At 32.9% G+C, this 23,583-nt stretch overlaps 1 protein-coding gene across 1 annotated transcript; it reads left to right on the forward strand.

Annotated features, from left to right (window-relative positions):
- Nucleotides 1–15,229: 15,229 nt before the first annotated feature.
- On the forward strand, nucleotides 15,230–21,803 carry LOC115976473 (ankyrin-3). The gene is made up of 4 exons (XM_031097776.1): nucleotides 15,230–15,726; nucleotides 18,170–18,445; nucleotides 19,192–19,329; nucleotides 20,019–21,803. Exons 1-4 carry the CDS (start codon nucleotides 15,427–15,429, stop codon nucleotides 21,567–21,569), a joined length of 2,265 nt encoding a protein of 754 aa, XP_030953636.1. The 5' UTR covers nucleotides 15,230–15,426; the 3' UTR covers nucleotides 21,570–21,803.
- Nucleotides 21,804–23,583: the final 1,780 nt, after the last annotated feature.

Below are 23,583 nucleotides of genomic sequence, written 5' to 3' on the forward strand. Positions count from 1 at the left end.
GCCAGGTTATGGTTCCGCTTGTTGTTCACTGAGATTTTTTCTTAGCTTGTCTGTCCAATTCATTTCTGGATTATCAATTGCTTAACAAGTTAATTCAGGAGAAAAAGTGATCTATAGTAATATAATAATAGTATTAATGAAAGAAGAGAAGAAGCTCTTTTGGTTTATCTTAGATAATGGTAGTCCTAAATAATGATTTCCTCATAATGCAATGGAGACTAATTATGATAACAGTATGGAACAATCTAATTCTAATTCAATTGCACGGATAAGAAATTCTAATTCAAAAAATTTAATTAAAAAAACAAATCCTACTAGTACAGTGTCAATGGGTTCCTAAATTACCCGGCATTTTACTGGTACTAAAGCCAGTGATATAAATCTTGAATTAATTATAGACTTTTTTCACTGTACTTTGTTGCTGAGTAACTATTTTAGTGTGTCCTTATATTCTTTGGGAGCTGAGGGTGGTGCTCTCTGTGGGAGGACAATGTTCCTGCAAAATTCAAAAGTCGTAGACAGAGGAAGTAAGGAACTAAGGATAGTACTACCCTAATAATACAACTAGGCTGTGTAAATGGTTAGAGGATGGATATTTCTATTTGGGCCATTGTTAAATAGGCCCAAAAATCCTGGAATTGTCCAAGTTGGAATAAGTAATGCTGTAATGGGTTTCAATCCTTAAAAATATATAGGGTAAAATATTATTTTAGTCCCTAAATTTTATCAAAAGTTTGTTTTTTTATCCCTAAATTTTAAGAAACTTATTTTTAGTCTCTAAATTATTGAAAAGTTCATCTTTTGTCCTTAAACAATTGAAAGTGTTTTATTTATATCTTTAAACTTTACTAAAAGTTTATTTTTATCTTTAAACTATTGAAAAAAATTTCTTTTTTCATCCCCATTTTTGTTTCTAGAAAAACTCTTTACAAAGTTTATGGATGAAAAAAGAACTATTTAAAATTTAGAGACCAAAATAGTATTTTATCCAAATAAATAACACAAGAGACAGATGTTTCTAAGATATAATGATTCAAATCTTCCTATCTTCAACTATTGAATTATAAAAAAATATTAATAATAATTATTTGTTGTCCTTACAAATTTGGGGGTGATTTCATTTTGGTACTCACAAATTCAATTGCTCCATTTTAGTCCTGATTTTTCTTTTTCTACACTGTCAATGTTGTCTTTATAAATTATTGTCATTTCATTATCGAAAAATGCTAATTTGTCTCACGGATTGTTTACATTTTACAAGTTATGTGCATGCTAAAACTCAGCCTTCAAGAAGATTAAGGGTACAATTAATTTGTAATATGGGTTAAAAACAATCTATAAGGGGAGATTTGAACAAGAACAAAAGTTTACTAAAAGGGCTATCTTTCTATATTTCTTAATAAAGATTACAAGTCTTTCTCTAGAACAAACGGTAAATTATGCCTATCCAGATAATCTCTTTCTTTCTCTCTTTTTCTCTCTCCAAAATCTATCCTCCTCACTTTCTGCCCTCCTCCTCCCTTAATATTTGTTCTGCCTCCTTCTCCGGCATGTGTTGTCCCTATATAGTTGGACTACTTTATGTCACATCAAGCTCTCATTTCTTTATTTTTCATGATGCAGGGAGACTCTTTTAGGGTTCTTTGTATTGTTCAGGCCAATCATTCAACAATAAATGCAACCGTGTTAGGCAAGTGAGCTTCATTAATGTGGAGGTGACTGTAAAACCACCAAGAAGTTTCAGAAAGCTACCTCAGACAATTTTGCATGTTCCAGAATTTCTTATTTACTCCTCAGATGATGTTTCATCTTGTCCTGCTCGGTAGAAACGTACCCTCAGATGTGATCTCAGATGAGACTATGGGTGACATGTCAGTTGAACTGAGAACTAAGCTGTGACTTCAACTTTATCATTGGGGCTTGCTCTTTGGGCTTGTGTTGGGCTTTGTTTTCATATAAAGCCCACGTAGACCGGGGCTATTCGGGCCTTAAATGAAACCGTCCCCCTACAAGTTACATTATTATAATAAAATATAACTAGTATAAGATGGTCATTTCAGCTACATAGGGAATTTATGTCATATAATATGTTGCCATTTCTTTTCTTTTCTTTTCTTTTTTCCTCTCTTTTCTTTACTTTACAATCTAAGGTTTTTTTTTTTTTTTAATTTTTTTTTTGGTAGCCAAGCAGAAAATAAAAACAAAAGCTTCATCAAATAACAATCATTCACTTCATTCTAAAATAATAATAATAATAATAACAATCATTCACTTTATGGTTTTTGTAAGTACTCTAAAAATAAAGGCCCAAGCCCACTTAGAACAGTGTTGCCCAGTCCCTCAAATTCGAGCCCAACAATAGAATTTCTTTAGAGAGTGGGCAAACAATTCAAGTGCAATTCTAATCTGAATTCAAATCAAAGACCAAAGAGTCTAGAATGACCAAAAGGATTAATTCAAGTATATGATAAGAAAAATAGCTCTCCTCGGGCAGATTTGAGGATTAGTCTCTTGTATATAAGGTCTAAGTTTTACACCCAATAATGCACTGTATACTTTCTCTTTTTTCTAGTTTCTTCACAAGAAAAAGGTCCCCCCCCCCCCCTTCTGGGAGACTCCTCTCCTTTTATACCCTTCTTCTTCATATCCTAATCCTCCATCTGTTTGCCTCCAAGCGTTTCTAAGGACATTTGTCCCATCAATACTCTGTTGAAGGTGGTGGAAAGGGTTGCTAGTTGTGAAGATATTGTTCAGGAGTCATTTCCTCATTAAATGCAGTTGTTAAGTTTGTTCCAGAACATTTAATGAGGAGGGGGAAGGTAAACTTCTCCAGGAAGCTTCCTCCCACCGTCACTGCCCCCCTCATGGTCCTTTCTCTTCCGCATCGGTTTCCATGAAGCGCTACTCTGTATCCCCTCCCATGCTCGGGTTAGTGAAGTCCTCGAGGTTGATACACTTCTACGAGCGGTTTTGTGTGAAACATTTCATGTTTTAGTCCTCTTCAGTCCTCGAACTCCACACAATTTTATTTAACACTTTCTTTGAAACTTATATATTTTACTACACCCCTAAACTATATTATAAGATTTAAAATATAGTTTTCCCAAAAATCCTTTCATTAACGCTACATAAATTACTTATCACCAAAAGTAAATGATTTTTTGGACTCTATAAAAATAAATAAGTTAAGAGTCTTGTAACTCAATTGGCTAACACCTCATGATAGTTTTAATGGAAACATCCTGAATTCAAATTCCTTCATCACCAACTATTGAATTATAAAAATAAAATAAAAATAATCATTTGTTGGCCTTACAAATATGGAAAGTGATTTCATTTTGGTACTCACGAATTCAATCACATCAATTTCATCATGATTTTTTTTTTACACTGACAAAGTTGTCTTTGTAGTTTACTGTAGTTTCATTGACGAAAAATGCTAATATCTCTTCTTCTTCTTTTTTTTTTTTTTTTTTTTTTTGAGAAGATGCTAATATCTCTAATTGATTAAATCACATTATTAGAATAAAAAATAACTAGTATAAAATGGTTATTTCAGTTACATATGGGCACAAAATTGACATGTCATATAATATGTTGCCGTTTCTCTTTGTTTTATATTTTTTTCCCCACTCTTTTCTTTTACTTTACAATCTAATTTCTTGGTAGCCAAATAGGAAACAAAAAAAAAAAAAAAATTAGTCAATCAAATAACAACCATTCACTTTATGGTTTTATTGGTTACTTTCTTTGAAACCATGTATATTAATTTATTCTGTCAAAGGCCTTGTAGCTAAATTGACACTTCTCTATATATAAAGTGCTCGGGAGTTTAGGGGAGGAAATGGTTCAAGTTACGGGGTTAACAGTATGTTGTAATTATTTTTCAAAAAAAAAAGTATATTAATCTATTACACCCTTAAATTATAATTTTACGAAATCTTTTCATTAACGCTACATAAATTACTTGTCACCAAAATTAAATGCCTTTTCAAACTCTTTAAAAATGGATGAATTTTAAAGCCTTTTATGGTACACGCGTTTTTAAAAGCGAAAACTCATATAATAGTTTGTTGTTGTGACAACAAAAGCATTGATGCTAGTTTGTTGCGTGCGTGAAAGGGCACTCTCATACAAAAGGCAATAAAATAACTATTTTTGTTGGTTGGTAAATAGAATAAAAGAACCTTTATATATCTATTTACATGTGACCTACCTTAACATTGAAATGAATCGTTAAATTATCTTCGACTTTTCAATGTGGGTCAAACTTTTAACTAGAGATATAATTAATTAATTGATTATAACTTAAAAGGATCATGAAAATGAGTAACACAACTAACTTTTTCCAAAGGCCTGACTTGGTCCACTCTAAAGTGAGATTATCAAAAATCAAAATACTACAATTTTTTTTTTTTTGAATCAAAATACTACATATTTAAATCTTTCTAATTGCAAAATATATCTATAACTTGTCAAAAACAACACCTTATATATTAGTATATGTTTCCTAAAAAAATTATTGGTTGATTAAACTTTTATTTTATTTATTAAAAAATGAAAAATAAATTATTAATTAGCCAAATGCACTAGTTTCAATTTAAAATTCAAGGGAGTGAGGAAAAACGTAATTCAATAAGAAAAAAAATACATGTCAAATAGGAGAGTTTTAGAGCTGAGAGCTGCTTCTAGAAATATTTAATACTTTAAAGTAAAAGGCCATTTCATTTCCATTGTACATGATTGAAACTTGAAAGACATGCATACGATTTGCCTTTTCATACATTAAGTTGCCCACAAGAGCTTGTTTTTGGGTATCATCATTTGAACAATAAAGAATTTAGGCTCCCTCAATCATTTCCTGATAAAACCGTGGGGCAAGAAATCTGTTGAATGACTTTGATCATTGTCTTTTTATTTTTTCACTTAAAGGGGAGGCAATGGCTTTAAAAAGTTTGGTTACCATTTTATGAAAAAAAAGGAAAAAAATTAAAGATGTCCCCCTCTCCACCCATATTGGATTTAAGCCCAAATAAGACAAAATCATCATATTTGCTTAAGTTTTAGAACTTTGAAACATAAGCAACTTGTTTATATTGGTGTTAGTTGGTGTCTTAAAGATCAATCTATCTATCTATCTATGTCCAAAACAACTTTCACTTTGCATGGCTAATTAGCTGAGCAACCGGTGAACCAAGTGGCCCCCAATCATATATTTGACTATTTGAATTGTGTGGCGCCCTTATGATATTAATCATAGTTTAATCTTGCTGATTAATTTAAGCCAGTGAGATCAGCAATGGTACAAAAAGCTTTTAGAAGGTCATATTGACAAAGAAAATTTATTAGATTTTGATTATAATAAGAATCAGAATCTATCAAGAAAAAAAGTGCATGGTGGCGCCAACTCCATTTAAATTATAATAATTGGTTTAAACCAATTATTATAATTTAAATGGAATTGGTAAGAATTGAATGTTTGAGAATGATTAGCTTAGGCACTTCCAACTTCCAATTGTTCTAAGGTTATTTATGAGGGAAGGAGCCAAGAGTGTTAGAAAAGGAAGATTTGTAATGATCATAAAGGCTTCCATTGCCCAACTTTGGAAAACAATTGGAACCAACATCAAGGACAATGGGTCAAGTCGTTGGGGCCAACTTTGCAGGATCTTGAATAGTTCTATATCACAGGTTCAAAATTTGATTTTTCTTTTCTGGTCCTAAACTAATAAAGGGGCCCTAATAAAGAGTCAGAACCTACCCTCCCTTCTGTTTCTAGTCATAACCTACCCTCGATGTTATATTTTCATCCATGCACATTTTAACCTTCGGAGTTATTGCATCATGTCAGTTTGTTCCACCAAATATAAAGTAATAAATAAAATGAATTTTCTTGCTCATAAAAATATGCATTAAATAATAATAATAATATTATTATTAATATTAATATTAATATTAATAATATATCTTGCACCGATGTGTACTCCTTAAAATAAAGAAAATGGGAAGATGGTATATTATCCTGTTTATTTACTTCAAATATTGCATGAAAACATTATTTATATTTATACCTTTATTTTTACAAGATTTAGTGTGAGATCACTGATCAAGTTGAGACACAGGCATTTGTCGTTCTCTTAATTATCAACTAATATAATAAACTTTTGGTCATTCTATCGCTAGGATATTCTAGCAATCTAGCCTGTCTATCCCTAGTGCTAGCTATCTTACTAATCGACATTTTAAGTACTATGATATATGGTATTATATAATTAGACATATGATACTATTATATTAGTATTTGTAAATTAAGAACCGAAGTTGAGAGAAAAACACAAAGAAGAATAAATTTATCTAGTGAACTAATGCATATTTCTCAATTAAGGGGAAGAAAAAGCATCTTTTATAGGCAGTATAAACTAGTAAGTTATACTTTTTTCTACCAAATAAAAAACTAGTATAAGTTATACAAAATAAATTAGCATAAAAATATGAGTTTAATATAGTGATAATTTAGTGGGTTCCAGTGAGCTCAACTGGTAAAGTCTCTGATGGTTGTATAAGAAATCTAGGGTTCAATCCCTGCCTACACCAAAAAAACTGATTGATGTCTTGGTCTGGTGATAAAAAAGCTATCATCAGGAACGGACGTCATAAGTTGAAACTCTCTAAAAAAATATAGTGATAATTTCCAAATAAGTGGATTTCTAATTTCTATTAGCTCAATTTAAAAAGTTTCTTATCTCGAAAAAGAGATTTGAGATCAAATTTCATCTAAACCAAAAATAAATTCGTTGGCATGTTGTCCAATAATTTAAAAATAAATAATATCTTAAAATAAATATCACATATATATATATATATATTTATATATATGTTTCAAATCCTTCGGTATATAATAAAACAAATCTCAAAATAAATTACAATCAAAGAGTAAAAATTTTATAGTGACATATGGCCTTTTCAATTAATGAATAAAATTGATCCTATATATCACTGTTTTTATTAATATATTTATGTACCTCGGTAAATTAGAATTAGAAAGCATCTACCTTTGAGTTAGAGGCTCACCTAACTTCTTCTAAAAACAAAAGGCCACCAACATAAAAAGGGGTCACTTTTAAGTTTAACTACACAAATTTAGTATCGATTGAAAGTCAAAATTCATGACGAGACTCATCTCCACCTTCTGATCAACTTAAAAACTCATTCATCCAAAAGAAAGGAAAAGTTAAAACGAAGTCATTTCTTCTTAAAGCTAAAAGCCTAAAATTGAAGTTGTTTGCATAATTTTCATTGACACGCACAAAACAACCACACCCAAATAAGACAAATCGATTTTTATTAGCAAGTAAAAGGAATAATAATTAAAAAAAAAAAAAAATCAGCATCCCATTTGAAGTACCCTAGCTAGCTAGGTATACACTATACAAATCACAAATGCCAACTCTTTAAGACACCCAATTTGTATAGTTTGATCTTCATCAATACATTGCTTCATGATTTAGCAAAAAGTGTCACTCCATATATATATATACAACGCCATGAATGAATGAATTAAGTAATAATTAAGAACCAGTCAGTACCTTCGGCGAAACTATGGAATTGCTACTGCCATATAGTATATACTAGTAGTAGTCAACTCAAGTTAGCTCTCTCTCTCTCTCTGGTTGACTAATACTGAGTATAGTGAGTTTATAGTAAACGAAGTTGCAATGGCATTAAAGAGGATCACATGAATGGGTTGTGCAATGCAAATGTTGATTCCCCTCGTGCACTGCGTTCATCATCAATTTAAATTATTAATTATGAACAAAAAGGCACGTACGAAAGACAGTGGAAACTCCTCCTTCGCATCACGTGCAGAGTCATACCTCCCCCTAAGTCACTAGTCAACCGACAACCCATGGCCATGAAAGACTGCGAGAGTGAGTAAGAGCTTCACGTTTTTTGGAAATTGATAATAAAGATTCTACTTCATTACTAGGATCAGACAATTTTTGCACTCACTCCATCAATGCACTCAAATCTTGATCCAATATATACTGCTGGAACTTTGGGAATGAAACACAACCCTGAAAAATTCAAATCCAAACAAAAAAAAAAACTGATATTGAAATTCATTTTTAGACATTTTTAGACTAATTTGGTCAAATAGTATAATTTTAGAAAAAAATTTAGAAAAAATATATCTAATCAAATTAATTTTTTGTATAACACTTTTTTGGAATTTGAGTTTATCATATCCGAGTTTTATGTGAAAGTCAACTTTATCAAAATTGAGTTCCAAGCATTATGGGGTTGCGTAGCAATATGATCTAACATAATACTTGAAACTCGAATTTCACTTAGAACTTGAGTTTGACAAAACTCAAACTTCAAAAAAGTATTACACAACTAAATAAGTTTGACCGGATGCATTTCTCATGCATTTTTTCTTAAAATTATGCTATTTGACTCCAAAGAAAAGCCCAATTTTTACTACTAGTATGATGTACTTACCCACTCCCAAATCTCCCAATCCACTTTATAGTATTATATATGCACTTATATGGGCACAAATATTTTAGGAAATTTTTTATGAAAAAATAAAAATGTGACTGACTTTTTTGATAGTTTTTTTAATTTTTCATAAAAATTTTTCTAAAATATATGATTAATATATGCTCTAAAGACACACATTAACCAAACCCTACTTATTTAAGCTCTATTAAACTTATTTGTGTTCAACTTCAACAATTAAGGAGCCGTTTGGTATGGGATTTTGAACAACAATTTTCAGTTTTTAAACAACATTACACATATTTCTACACATTTTTTCACCCACACATATTTCTAAAAAAATACAAACAACATTATTAGAATAACTTTACAAACATGCCCTACTAAGTATTTAAGTACAAGCATATCTAATGGCATGCAGTCTCACTGAAAAGTAACCAAAATAAAAACTATTCAGTATTTTTTTTGTGTCACCAGACTCACCACTGACATAGTCCATGGCAATACCAGGCATGCATGCCACGCGAGGACTTGGTTTTGCTCATTTATAAAAAGAGACGTGCGTTAAGTTATCATCTACATTTTTTATTATAATTTAACTCAACTGCCATGTTTTGTAACTGTCTTCAATTTCTAGGATATAGTAGTTGGATTCATTAGTAGAAGCATCTAAAAGGAAATATTATATCATATACTGAAAATTATTAAACTATATTATTGAGACATATAATTAAAAGAGTTGGAGATCTGATAAACACCATACATGTCTCCTCCCAGTATCGACAGGCACGTCAGTGTTGCTGTCTCCAATAAAACAATAAACATAACGTGTCTGCTGTGTTTCATGCCTTTCATACTTCTTGTTGACCTTATGTAAACTTAGGAAGTAGTCACACTTTATGCTGTGTTTCATGCCTTTCATACTTCATGTAAACTTGGGAAGTAGTTACACTTTATTTAGGGTGTTATGTTTCTGTCGTGTGCTGCCTATTTTATGTTATAATTTTAAAGAGATTGTTTGTGTTACTATGTCGTATGTGTTCATAGTCCATAACCATGTTCATGTCTGTGCTTCCTAAATGCTAAATTAACTCAATGTAAGTGTTATATATATATATGTATATGTATGTATATATATATATATATATGAATAGTATAAATTCTATTTATATCAAATTACATTAATTAAAAAAAAAAAGTTTCTAAACAGAGTTTACTGTAACAATACACAGTACTCTACAGTCTACACTAGCATTATCATCCACGTGCGTGAGTATGGACTATGGTCCCTTATTGGAAAATGCATTCCCCTCATCCCAAATTACTTAAGCTGCGTTTGGATTGCGCTGAAAATCAGCGCGTTTGCGTTTTTTCCTTCTTTTTTTTTTTTTTTTTTTCACACGTTTTTCAGACGTGCGGTTACAGTTTATGTACCGTTTAATGAACAGTAACCGTAAATTTTGACTTTTCAAATTCTTTTAGCCAATCAGAGTATATCGTGTATTGTTTATGGACCTACAAATTTCACTTTTTAACAACTTTTTCATTAAAAATTGGTCCTACGGTACTATTGACATATTTAAAAATTATTTTGCTACAATATTTTTCAGTTTTCAGTTTTCAACTGTATCCAAACGGACCCTTATTATCATTGTGGGACTTAATTTTATTTTTATACAATCCCACCGCTAGCCATTGCGGTTGTGAACTTTCGGCGATATCTTGGCTCGAATTCAATGCTACAATATTTTTTCTTTTGTGTATTAAATTCGTTGAAATAATGACATATATCACTGTGTCACAATTGAGAACTTGCAGCGAGGTACAGTTGGCTGGAATCCAGTGTGACAATGGGATACTAATGTACAAGTAGTACTGTGTGTGGAAGATCTTGTGAGATCCTAGATGGTGAGTAAATTAGGTGCATCCAGCTGAACCGGCCGGGATGTTCAATAATATATGTACGTACCGTTATCTCTGGCCTCAGCAGCATCCTCTCTGTCTCTGAGACACGAAACCAGAGCGGATCGATGTACGGTGTACCAAATATTTTTCCGCTGAATATATATATGGGTCCCAATCTGTAGGATGGATACATAAATTAATGGTGATTGGCCAGATATTCTTCCTCTTTTTCAAAAGGGTCCCTAGCATATAGAGTCATAAATAGGACACGAGTCATTACAGTACTACATTGGCATTTAATATGAGGAAATCCACTTCTACACGATTAGCTGATCAATTCACGACCATTTCACTTGTCGTAGAGCTAATTTGTGATTCGCACGTGAAAATTTTGTGCCAATACCGAATAGGACAAAATTTGGCTAATTATAGCTCTATTCAATATCTACATTTAAAAAAAAAATTATATTGTCAATTAAATATTTAAATTATAAATTTCTTAGTATAAAATTATGTATAAAAATTAAATTTATAAATCGGTAATAAATAATATTTTATTGGTATAAAATTTGATATATATATTAAGAATATAAAAAACATACAATTTAAATGATTATACTTTAAAAATATGTAATCATATTTAATTTTTTAAAGTAAGAATTATAATCGTTAGATACAAACTAGAATAAACTCTACAGTGATACAATTTTTTGTTTTATTACAACTATTTTAAAGAAGTTGTGTCAATATGTTATTGCTTATAATACACAACAAATTTCACAATTCTTGATGACATATTACTAATGGTAAGCAAAAAGTTGTGTTAGTGGTGAATGCCAAATAAAAATGAGTAAAAACTTGTTAATTTAATTATTGCAAAAAAACGATGTAAAAGTTTTGAGCATATAGCATTATTTTATGAGTCATATTAATGGGTACTCACTACTCATGAAATAATTGTTAATAAACTATTTTAAGAAAGTTTTGATATAACTTTTATGAAAAATATAAAGAGCCATCAAATTAATTAATTGTTTTTTTCTTTTGCCATAAAATTTTTCTAAAAATATCTCCTAAACCAATACTTTAGGACATCCGTTAATTTTTTTCTTAATTGCTTTATTGCTTTTAGTTCTGTATGAAAATGGATTAATGTAAAAATAGAGTCTTTAGGCTAAATATTGTGCAAATTGGAGTTTACTTGTAATATGAGTATTGCTCAAAGCTATTTAGGGAGATGAGAAAAGATGTAAATTTTAGCAATGATATTACCAAAATTGTGAGAAAAAGTAAGAAAGAGAAAAGAGAAATGATGTGATGAAAAGGGGAGACAAAAAGTGATTTCGACAATGGTATTGTTGAAATATTTGCCCAATTTTTGTGCTACCCAATTGAACTAACTGAAACAAGGAGAGAGAAAAAATTTTAATTGTGGCAATGTCATTGCCGAAATAGGAGGAGAAAGGAGAGAGAAAAAAAATTTAATCATGACAATCTCATTGCCGAAATAGAGGAGAGAGAGGAGGGAAAAAAAAGTTAAATTATGGTAATTAAAGTGCCAAAATAGGAGGAGAGGGGAGAGATAAATAAATAAAAATAAAGAAAAAAATTGAATTGTGGCAATTCAAAATTTTTTTTTCCTCCCCTTATTTCGATTAGGTTAGTTGGTAAAACTGGGCTAATATTTCAGTATTACCATTGTTGAAATCACTTTTTCTCTCTCATTCTTCCGTCACATCATTTCTCTTTCCTCTTTCTTGCCTTTTCTCACAATTTTGACAATACTATTATCAAAATTCACATCTCTTCTCATTCTCTTAAATAACTTTAAACTTTACTCATATCACAAATAAACTTCAATTTGCATAATATTTAACCAAAAGCCTCACTAAAAATAATATTAAACCAATTACAATTTACTTTCTCAATAGAAACAGGCTGTGAAAACTAAAAAGAACGTGGCTGTAGTAATACTGTCATATGGAGTAGAATAGTTTTATGCTTTAGACCGAGGACTCAGTCACACAGCGAAAGCATACGTTGACAGAGTGGAAATTTTGGTCAAAAAAGATTGACTGAAGTAAGCAGAAACTGTTGCTTCTCTAGTACTCGTATTGACTACGGAGTATCCAGGACTTGGTCGCTCGGACTAAGTCTCTTTTTTCTTTTATTTTTTGGATAAAATATTCGAAGGCTCGGAGTCTAACTTTTTCTTTACGCAGATTGTTTTTCTTCTTTTCCCTTTAAGGGTAAGTATATGAAGTAAAAGTGAAAAAGGAAACAGAACCCCCTTGACAGTATGAGAAACATTGATGACACTGTTTTACCATGGTGAGAAACATTGATTGAAATAATAATGTCTCATGTTCAATTATATAGGTAAAAGCATTATTGCAATTCTCGAAGAAATCTCACACTCTGGCCTCTGAAGATAATATGCTTATCACAATGCAGAATGTCTTCACAGTATGTTTGTTGTTTTCTAGCTATTTTCTTTCCTGATCAAACAAAGAAGATAATAATTTATCTGCAAAAATAAGACAACTTTGGAATTTTATATGGGAAGTACTCAAATGTGTCCTTTGAAATCAAGGGTAAATATTTGGCAAAAAAAAAAAGAAATCAAGGGTAAATGTCTATAAGAAGATTCGGTGTCGTTTGCAGTGGATTTATTTTGCATAGATAAGAAGAGATTACTTAGATAACATCATGGAAGGGGAATGAGTTCTTTGTAACATACAATTCAATAGTAATGTTCAATAGTGATATTTAGAGATAACAGAATGTATTTATATTAATACGGGTTCTTTGTAACATAGAATTCAATAGTAATAAAATGTAGTCATTTTGGGTTTTATATTGTGGACATAGGTCATTCGATCGAATTACGTTAATTATCATACTCTCTCAATATATCATTAATTTCTTCTTCCTATTTTAACATGGTATCTAAGTCACAATATTCGTGACTTAGATACCATGTTAATTAACCTAGACTCCTTAGATCTACATTCACGTCCTATCACCATTTGAGCATTACATACACCTTCACAAACCGTTTCAATCCTAATCATGTGCTTTCTTGTGGTTGCGTACTCTATTTCTTACCTTGAAGACATCATCCATATGTCTCATGCACTTCAAAGTTAGTGCCAGTTTTCATTTTGGCAGTACACTTGACCTATGATTTGACTTTTATAGTTCTCTACTCCATACAATACATGTTTTGGAGATGCAGCTACTTCCACTCCCGCATCATGCATTTCATAGACTTCTCTTGCTTGGACGGTGATATTTTTCATGTTTCTTTGTGGGGCTTGATTCTTTCAACAAGCATTGGAGACATTCTTTTCAAACTCAAGTTTTTGCTACCCCTCCACCTTAAGTTTGAGTGGGATAAGAGAATATATTAGCATATTACTATAAATGTTTAGCTCATAGAATATATTAAGATATTGTCATAAATGTATATTGCAAGGTTTTGCAAAATACCATAGGCTATCATGGTTTTAAGTTTACCATATTACACCTAGTATATTTTTTTCATTGGGTTCTTGGTAACATACAATTTAGAAAAGTAAACATGTAACTTTCAAGAGTCTTTTGCTATAGATGTAAGTCATTATGTTGAACCATGTTATCTTTCTCTCTCTGTATTTGTATTTTTACAAATTACATGCACCATCCTAGCCAATAAAGTTGTCTTCAAGGAATAATCCAACCAAGAAGCACAACTCCATCGACCCCATTGTAGCCATCAATGGCCACAAGACCACCATTGACCTCAACCTTATCCCACTAGTATCTATAAGAAGAACAACAAGAGCAAGTGATCAATAAGTCAACTCTATCGGGCTAATTAAAGCCAACAATTGATTTCTTATTCGACGATAAGATATTTTATCAATTAAATTATTTGAAATTCACACATATATGTAAAGATATCAATAGATCAAACTTCATAGCACAATTAATTGAATTAAACAGCGAATATAATAAATTATAGCACAATTGAATGCATTTTATGTTTAAATGATAATAATTTTATTTTTAACTTGAATTTTCTCTCTCTACATTTTAGATTAATTTCACCTTATTTTTTAGTGTAGTTTCACTTTATCCATGTATGATTTAAATTAAATTAAATTAAATTTGTCGATCTATAGTTGAAAAAATTCATACTTTTACCCCCTAATAGTTTTTTTTTTTCCTTATCAGCTTAAACTTTTGGTTTGTGAATTTAAACCATAGTATTTATTATTAATTTTATTTTTTCTATGATTATTTTTCAAGAAACGTGGTTTCTTCATTTTTATAATTCAATAGTCAAAAAATGCAGTGTTTAAATTCATTATATTTTAAAAAATATACTAATTGAGCTACACAATTCTTGACAAATAAACATGATTTAAATGTAAGATTTGTTAATGATCTTGCTGTAAGTAAAACATAACATTTTGGATAATAGTTGAACCAATCCAATCAAATGGATATAAAGTCTAATTATGGTTTCCAAAATTTGAAAATTCAAACTTTTTTTTTTTTTTTTTGGCTGAGAAAATTCAAACGTTTTAACACTTTTAAGTTTTAACAGCTTATTAACCAAAAAAAAAAAAAAAAAAAGTTTTAACAGCTTATATTTCAAATTATACGATATTTTATCCAAGACTGAAGCCGAGCCAAGATTTACAGCGCTTTTTTTATCTTGACCAATCGATACTGACCCAAGATTTTTAACCACCTTTTATTTATAGTATTTTATTTAACCGTAGTTAAATATTAGTAGTAAATCACAGTAAAACCATCCCAATAAATTCGCACCCCATTCTCTCTCGTATCTGGCGCTCACAACTTTCAAGTTTTCTTTTTTTTTCTCTCTCTCTCTCTCTTTCTCTCTCGAGCTTCGCATTACCATTTCTCTCTCACACACCCCGCATGCGAGTCTTTCACCTGAAGTTGCAGCCACAGTTTCGTACTACCTGAGCTCAGCCTCCGCCGCGTGTACCAAAACGCCATACAATGACTGTGTTCTCCGGGAAACAGGTGTTTCCGGTGGACTACGAGGCCGAAGTCTCGCAACGCCTTCTAGAAGCTTCGCTCTCCGGCGATCTGAAGTCGGCGTTGGAGCTCATCGCCGATCCGTATGTCGACGTTAACTTCGTCGGCGCCGTGTGCCTGAAGAGCAGGAAGGCCGAGGTGATACCGTGCGATGAATCGGCGAGTCAGGTCCGAGTCGAGTACAACGAGTTCAAGACTGACGTCACCGCCTTGTTCCTCGCCGTACACTCCGGCAACGTCTCCCTCGTGAAGAAGCTACTGGTAACTCTCTCAGACTCAGACTCACTCTCACTCAAGCTTGAGTTTTTTGTTTTTTTTGTTTTTTTTTTTTTAAACTGTTTCATTCGCATTGTTGATTCTCAGTAAGTGAAACTGTTTTCTGTGTGTTTGAAAAATATTGAAAGTGTTTTGTTTTAGTGATCAAATTTGAGATCCGTTTCTGTTTTTAATTTTGAAAATTTTCTCTTTTGTAAAGTGTTCTGTTTTGTTTTTGAAAATATTGACAGTGTTTCTATATGCATTTTGGTGATTCAGATTGAGATTTATGGTTTTTTTTATTCTCATTGCTGGTTTTCACTGATTCCAAAGTTTTTTACGCTTATTTTAGAACAGTCCAAGTGTTTTTAATTTTACGTGTGATTCAAAGTTTTCATTTTTACTGATTTGGAAGCATATCATGCGTGAAAATCTAGGGCTCCTATCGCTATATTTTGTGAGAGTATTTACTATTCGAAAGTGCTTTAATTTTTTTTTTTTTTTTGAAAAATTTGAGCATATTTGAATTTTTATATCTGCTCCTTAAGTACTGTGAAGATTTAGGTATAGTATTAAGATTCGTTTTAATTAAGCTTTAAATCTTAAAGCAATGCTTTGGGAAAGCTAAGGTTTGATATTTGAATCACCACACTAAGATTTTGGGAATTAAAGTTGTTTATGTCTGTCTCTACTCTTTTAGGATTCAGTCTTTAATGCTTTTCCCTTCATTAGGTCCCCAACATAAATGCCTCATTGTCTCTCATTAATGTAAATATGGGCTGGGTTCGAATCCAATTCTTGATTTTCTGGTTTTTCATTTTTATAATATGATGATAGTTACAATGGGTGCGGGGATTTGAACTCTGTTTTCGTTGTAAACACGTGCCAGTTGAGTTACAAAACTCTCGTGCCTTTGTTTTTATAATTTTCTCTTTATCTTTAGTTTGTGTGGGACTGTGGGGCCTGTCTCTCTGATTATTTACGTGAACTTCAAGACTCTGTTTGTGTGATCAATTTAGCTGCTCAGGTAATTAAATGTGTTGGTGAAGCTTTGTGATTAAGTGGTCAGTACTTTAATGTAGCGTTTTCTCTTGGTTGGGTCGAAAATACAGAAGCAAGAAAACAATTTTTCTCAACCATCAGAGCGGAGTCATGGACTTTTGTCAAAGCTGTTACACATATCATGCCAATATTCTAGAATGTTTTTCTGAATGGTCTGTATTTACTGAAGTTTGTTGATGATTTTGACCCTTAATTGTTTTGTATTTTTTAACTGTTGTAGATTATAGAAACCCGAACTGTTGGTATTCATGTTCTGTCAAGCATTGATTGGCAGTTGGGTTTTTATTAGATCTATTCATCTATAGTTTGTTTTTTGTTTTTACTTATGGGAAATGGAAAATGCTGTTTTTCTTTAATATGTATAAATGGAATAGTCTTCTTTTTTTTTCTTTTTCTTTTTTTTTAAAAAAATTTTGGAATAATGTGATAATTGGGGGAGGGGGGATTTGAACTTTGGATGTCTAAACATTGGAAGTGCCAATTGCAAGAGTTCAATTATTTTGACAGCATAGTGATCTTTTGCTTAGGTTGCTAAAATAGTATGCCAACTATCCTCCACAAAACTTTGTACAAATTACTGTTAAAACTTTTATTCATGCGTAAGCACAAAAAAATGTGATGATCTCATGATCCTTACTTCCTTGTCATGTGTTGCATTTTGTTACAAAACATACAGTAGGGCTGTTACTGTGAGTGTTGATATTTCTCTATTGCTTGTGCAATTATTTATTTAATATCGGCTGTTTTGGTTTTCTTTTAGTTTTATAAAGTAAATGTGTGTAATTTGAGGTATAGAGTAAATATTCAATGTTGTGGCCCAGTCATTCGTATTGTTTATTATTTTACTGAGCTACTGTATTTCATAATTAGAGTTAATCATAAAACAATAAAAAGGCATCAACTAGCCTATCATAAAAAGGTAGGTATGTATTTTCAGATCCAATTACACCCACCTTCCTTCCCTCCGTAACTGAAAAAAAAAAAAGAAAAAAGAAAGAAAGAAAAGAGTATCCAAGGAAGAGATGAAAGGAGAGATATTTAGATCTACCTTTTTGGTTTGATCAGTATTAATCAGTCCTTAGTGCCCACATTTAGTTGTTTCTGACCTTTGGCCAGAGCAGGATAAGTACATAAGGGTACACATATGATACATCCCCCTTTCTTATCAAAGGCTTTTTGTACTGCCTAATGAAAGCTCACCACTTCAGATTTGTTCCCCATTTTGTCTGCTTGTGGCATTACTTTCTGTAATAATGACGAGCCCAAAATGCTTAACATTCTTAGAGATTTTGAGAAAATAAAAATAGAAAAATGAGTGTATTGTCTTCTTGTGGAGTCTTGTCAATGGCTTTATAATGTACTAAGGATTGGCACTTCTAAATGACAGAGCATTGGAGCTGATGTGAATCAGAAACTCTTCAGGGGCTTTGCGACAACAGCAGCAGTGAGGGAGGGCTACCTTGAGATTCTTGATATCTTACTTAGAGCTGGGGCATCACAGCCAGCTTGTGAAGAGGCTGTGCTGGAGGCTAGCTGTCATGGTCATGCAAGGCTTGTGGAGCTGCTTATGGGCTCTGATCTGATCCGGCCCCATATTGCTGTGCGTGCTTTTGTCACAGCATGCTGCAGTGGGTTTGTGGATGTAGTAGACACTCTCATGAAGGTAAAACTTTGTATTCATATTGGACTGTTAATTGCCAACTTTTTAGATATTACTGTAGACCATTGTAGAAAAACAGAAATGAGCATTATATGGTGCTTTTTTCATGTCATTTTTTTAATATTTTTTTTAGATACAAGATAGAAATTCTACTCTAGCCTAATCTAAGTGTATATATGTGTGAAGCTCCATCCTAGAGACTTGAATTCCGACCCTTGTCCCGTACACCCCACAAGCACTTATACTTGCGGAGTGACCATCACACCAAAGGTGTTACTTTATATTAATTTTGCCTCTCACACACACATATATATTAGTTATTAAATATATATACTGTTACTGTCCCTCTACACAGTTCACCTGTGTATACTATGGGGCTTACTTGGCAGTTGTAACACACCAATGTGTTTTTAGCTTTCTTGGTAAGTTTGGCTTCTTGAAACTTAAATGTGTCACTGACAAACTCTTCAACCCTTGTCAAAAAGGTTGTACCTAGTATACAAAACTCTCACTTTTGCAGGGTTTGGGAGAGATGGTTGGTAGGCTAATAAAAATGAGAGCCTCTCACTACAAAGATGTCCTTTGCCTTTTCATGTTGCTTGGGGATACATTTCTCTCATTTTATTGCAATGTGTTACAAGAGTCCTTTCACGTGGTCAATTAATATTGTTATTGATTCTCTCCTCTATGTTTTATTGAAAGCTTGTTTGATTTATCTCGTTGACATGATTGTCCTTGCTTAATGGCAGTGTGGTGTGGATGCCAGTGCAGCTGACCGGGTCCTGCTTCAGTCATCTAAGCCTTCTGTTCACATGAATGTTGACTGTACTGCACTTGCTGCTGCTGTGGTTAGTAGGCAGGCCCCCATCGTCCGTTTGCTACTCCAGGTGAGTCTTTTAAGGGTCGCTATTAATTATTAGAACAATCAGTCACAGGATTTTGTGGGCTCTCTTCTTTTGCAGTTAATTGCTTACGCTTACTGTGCTTACACCTCATAAATGTACCAATCAAGTGAAATTGACCTTTAATATCAAACAAAATAGTAGTGTAAGCATTTGCATATGACCCTGAATGGGTTTTTTGGGTGGGAGGAGCTGGGGCCAAAAGATGACGAAAATTATCATGATTAGTCTCTTACTCGTTAAGTCTGTTTGGCTCATTAAATGGGTAGGTCCCTCTGTGATGTTGGTATAGTAGATATTACAGCTGTATGACAAGCCAGTGTGAATGTCTGTAATGCTTGGGGGGGGGGGGGGGGGGGGGAGGAGAATATGATGAAAATTTTCGTCATTTGTCTCAAATTCATAAATCTGTTAGAACCCTTAAAGGTGTAGGTCCCTCTGTGATGTTGATGAAGTAGCCATTACAGCTGGATCTGTACCTGCGAATGACAAGCCAATGCTTCACATTTCTAGAGCTGCATGAGAATTTGGCTATATTCATACTTTGTGATAGGATCTGTACTGCAGATTCTGTATTGGATAAAGATAGTGACAGACTCATTACTGTTTTTTCTTTTAATATTTGTTTTCTTCTCCTCATCACCTTGATCTGTCTCCTAAAATGTAAAAAACAGGCTGGAGCTAGGACGGACATCAAAGTGAAGTTGGGTGCATGGTCTTGGGACATGGCAACAGGGGAAGAATTTCGAGTAGGTGCAGGGTTGGCAGAGCCTTACGCCATCACCTGGTGTGCAGTGGAGTATTTTGAAGTGAGTGGTGAAATTCTGCGCATGCTCCTACAACAAAACTCTTCTGATTTTCCTCATTATGGAAGAACCCTCCTTCACCACGCTATCCTATGTGGCAATGAAGGAGCTGTTAAGGTGCTCTTAAGTTGTGGTTCCAATGTAGAATGCCTTGTTAAGACAACCAAGAAAATTGAGTTTCGCCCTATACACATGGCTGCTCGTCTTGGATTATCAACCATTCTTCAATGCCTAATTGACTCTGGTTGTGATCTAAACTCAAAAACAGATTGTGGTGACACGGCCTTGATGATCTGTGCAAAATATAAGCATCAAGAGTGTCTCAGAGTGTTGGCCAAGGCTGGTGCTGACTTTGGCTTGGTCAATGTTGTTGGTCAGTCTGCAAGTTTAATTGCTGGATCAAACCGGTGGTCCCTTGGTTTTCAACAAGCAGTATTAGATGTAATCAAAACTCGAAAGATACCAAGATCCAGAAGTATGTCTGTTTTCTGTCCACTAATATTTGCAGCCCAAACTGGTGATGTTCAGGCTTTGGAAATTCTGATCAGTTGGGGAGGATTTAATCTTGATTATCAGGACGAAAATGGTTTGTCAGCAGTCATGATTACTGCTCTGAAGGGTCATGTTGAAGCATTCAGATTGCTGGTCTATGCAGGGGCTGATGTAAAGCTGCACAACAAATCTGGCGAAACTGCAATCACCTTATCTGAGTTAAATCAGAATCACGACTTGTTTGAGAAGGTCATGCTAGAATTTGCTCTTGAAAAGGGTAATCGCAATGCAGGAGGGTTCTATGCTTTACATTATGCTGCTCGACGTGGTGACTTGGATGTGGTTAGATTGCTTACCAGCAGAGGCTATGATGTAAATGTCCCTGATGGGGATGGTTACACTCCACTCATGTTAGCTGCCAAAGAAGGCCATGGTTCAATGTGTGAGCTCTTGATCTCACATGGGGCCAATTGCGATATTAAGAATGCTAGAGGTGAAACTGCCCTCTCACTTGCAAGGAAAATCGTTGGCAGGGAAAATGATGCAGAGAGTGTGTTACTAGACGAGCTTGCGTGCAAGTTAGTATTGGGTGGTGCCCAAGTACAAAAGCATACTAAGGGAGGCAAAGGAAGTCCACATGAAAAGGAGATGAGAATGGTGGGGTCTTCAGGGGTGTTGCAATGGGGAAAGTCAAGCCAGAGAAATGTGATTTGTCGGGATGCAGAGGTCGGGCCTAGTCATGCCTTTAGGAAGAATAGGAAGAGTAAGGGTGATGCCGACGAACCTGGTATTTTTAGGGTGGTGACTACCAAGAACAAGGAGGTGCATTTTGTGTGCGAGGGTGGGTATGAAACAGCTGAACTTTGGGTGAGGGGTATAAAGCTTGTGACCAGAGTGGTTATTTTTGGTAAGCGGAAGGAAACATAGTTTGAAGTAGGCAGTATGTATAGATGTTTGGAGGAATACTTCATCTCGAAGTATGTTAAATCCTGTTTTTAAATTGTAAAGGTTTTGGTACCCAGTAGTTGTAAATTAGTTCACCTTTCTCAAGTGAAAATTTGTTACATTTTGAGCCAGCTCTTCATTGAGGACTTGAAATTTTTGACAAATCTCAAACCTAAGCCCAAGTATTAATTGAGTATGAGTCTAAATTTTGAGTAATTATTAGGTACTTTCAGAGTACGGTGACGTGATGCGCCCTCACACATTCATGATGGATTTTATTAGTGGAATCAAACATGAATGTGAGACGAGAGAATGCTGACTTTGGGAGCATCTAAAAGTATTCCCTAACTTATCATTGTACACCCTTGGTGCGATGGTCACTCTACAAGTATAAGTCTCTACAAGTATAAGTGTTTGTAGAAAGTGGGGGGTAAGGGTTGGAGTTCAAGTTTTCGGGAGAGAATTTTACACACATATTCACTTAAATTTGGCTAGATTAGAATTTTATCTTGTAAAAAAAAAAAAAAAAAGTATTCCCTTAACTTTCTCCAATTGCTCTAACTAGACTTGCTGAGGTTGTTTTCCTTATTTTTTTCAATCTTCTAATTGGTTGTGAAATATAGGTCATATTTTTTGCAACATAAAACATATTTCGGAAAATGCTTATCTCATTTTCTCATTTCAACTTCTAAATTAGTTCATTTTTCTCATATTTGGGATTGTTTGTTTTGGCGTAAAACATTTTATGGAAATTGTCATTTTCCTTATCTTCAAAACGTTCTCCTTTAAGCCACTAAAATGACCAAAAAAAATAAAAAAATTGCTCCTAAAACCATTGAAATGTTAAAAATACCTTTTAAATTTTCCAAAATGGCCACAATATGTCTCAAAATTTCTAGAATCACCTCCAATCTTTTAAAAGTCACACCAAAAAAAAAAAAAAAATTTAAGTGTCATAATGGTGTGTAATTTGTAATTTACATATATTATTATTCTTTGAAGACATTTTTTATGAAGTTGGTAAGAATAACCATTATACTTATTATTTATAAGCATAATGAACATAAACGTTTTGAACAAATAAATTTTGAAAAAACCAAAACAGTTAGTAAAAAAACATAACAAAATATACTTGTAATAATTACTTACCCATCTCTTTAGCTAAAAATACTTAACATTGAAATAAACGGAGCTATCCTTTAAAATGTACTTACCCAATAAGGGAAAAATTAACCCTAGAGACCGGGGGCATGCATGACTTCGATTACAATGGGATTATGATTTTTCTTAATCCACCCCAACTCTTCAAATTGAGAAAATTTCAATCCATACCAAGTCATAGTAACTCTAGAACAAATACATAGGGTGAGTTGTGTTAATCTTGGTTGACAAGTTGAGACTCTTTTGTTAGGCCAAATAATAAAAAAGGATTAGTATTCAACTTTGTAAACCTAATATTTAAAAAAATATATTATAATTTAACAATTAGACATCGTATTTCAATTTAATGAAAACTAAGTATCATAATACAATAATAAATCGAATTAACACATTTAAAAAATCCATATTTTTTTAAACTATTAATACCATGGGTTGGATTGGGTACTTAGATTAAAAATGTCGCTTACACGAACTGGGTACAATGCCAACTCAACCCTTCAATCAACAAGAAGAAAGAAGAAGAAGAAGAAAAAAAGTGTTAGATTTGTAACCTTACTGGTGACACATTTTGTAGTTTCCTTGATTTGATATGTCCATAAGGCTGGCCAAACCTTATTTCATTTGCCATCAAGCTTCAAATGGATTAAGATTCTCAAGAATTTTAAAGTAACTTCCCTGTAGAGTTCTTAAAATTATATCTATTTATTTTGAAATGAATTGATTGGATTTTATCACATCATCATATTGTCTCTTATCGATTTGATGTCTATTTAAATTGTTGACGAAGTGGTAATATTTAATCCATTCATTTCAAAATGAATGATAAGAAGAAATG

This window comes from Quercus lobata, chromosome 2 (genome assembly GCF_001633185.2).
Source record: "Quercus lobata isolate SW786 chromosome 2, ValleyOak3.0 Primary Assembly, whole genome shotgun sequence".
NCBI classification, from domain to species: domain Eukaryota; kingdom Viridiplantae; phylum Streptophyta; class Magnoliopsida; order Fagales; family Fagaceae; genus Quercus; species Quercus lobata.

Excerpts from the sequence above, each read along its gene's own strand:
- LOC115976473 (XM_031097776.1), top strand. The coding sequence starts at position 15,427 with ATGACTGTGTTCTCCGGGAAACAGGTGTTTCCGGTGGACTACGAGGCC. Across the intron at positions 15,727-18,169 it reads CCCTCGTGAAGAAGCTACTG|AGCATTGGAGCTGATGTGAA; the intron begins GTAACTCTCTCA and ends TCTAAATGACAG. Across the intron at positions 18,446-19,191 it reads TAGTAGACACTCTCATGAAG|TGTGGTGTGGATGCCAGTGC; the intron begins GTAAAACTTTGT and ends GCTTAATGGCAG.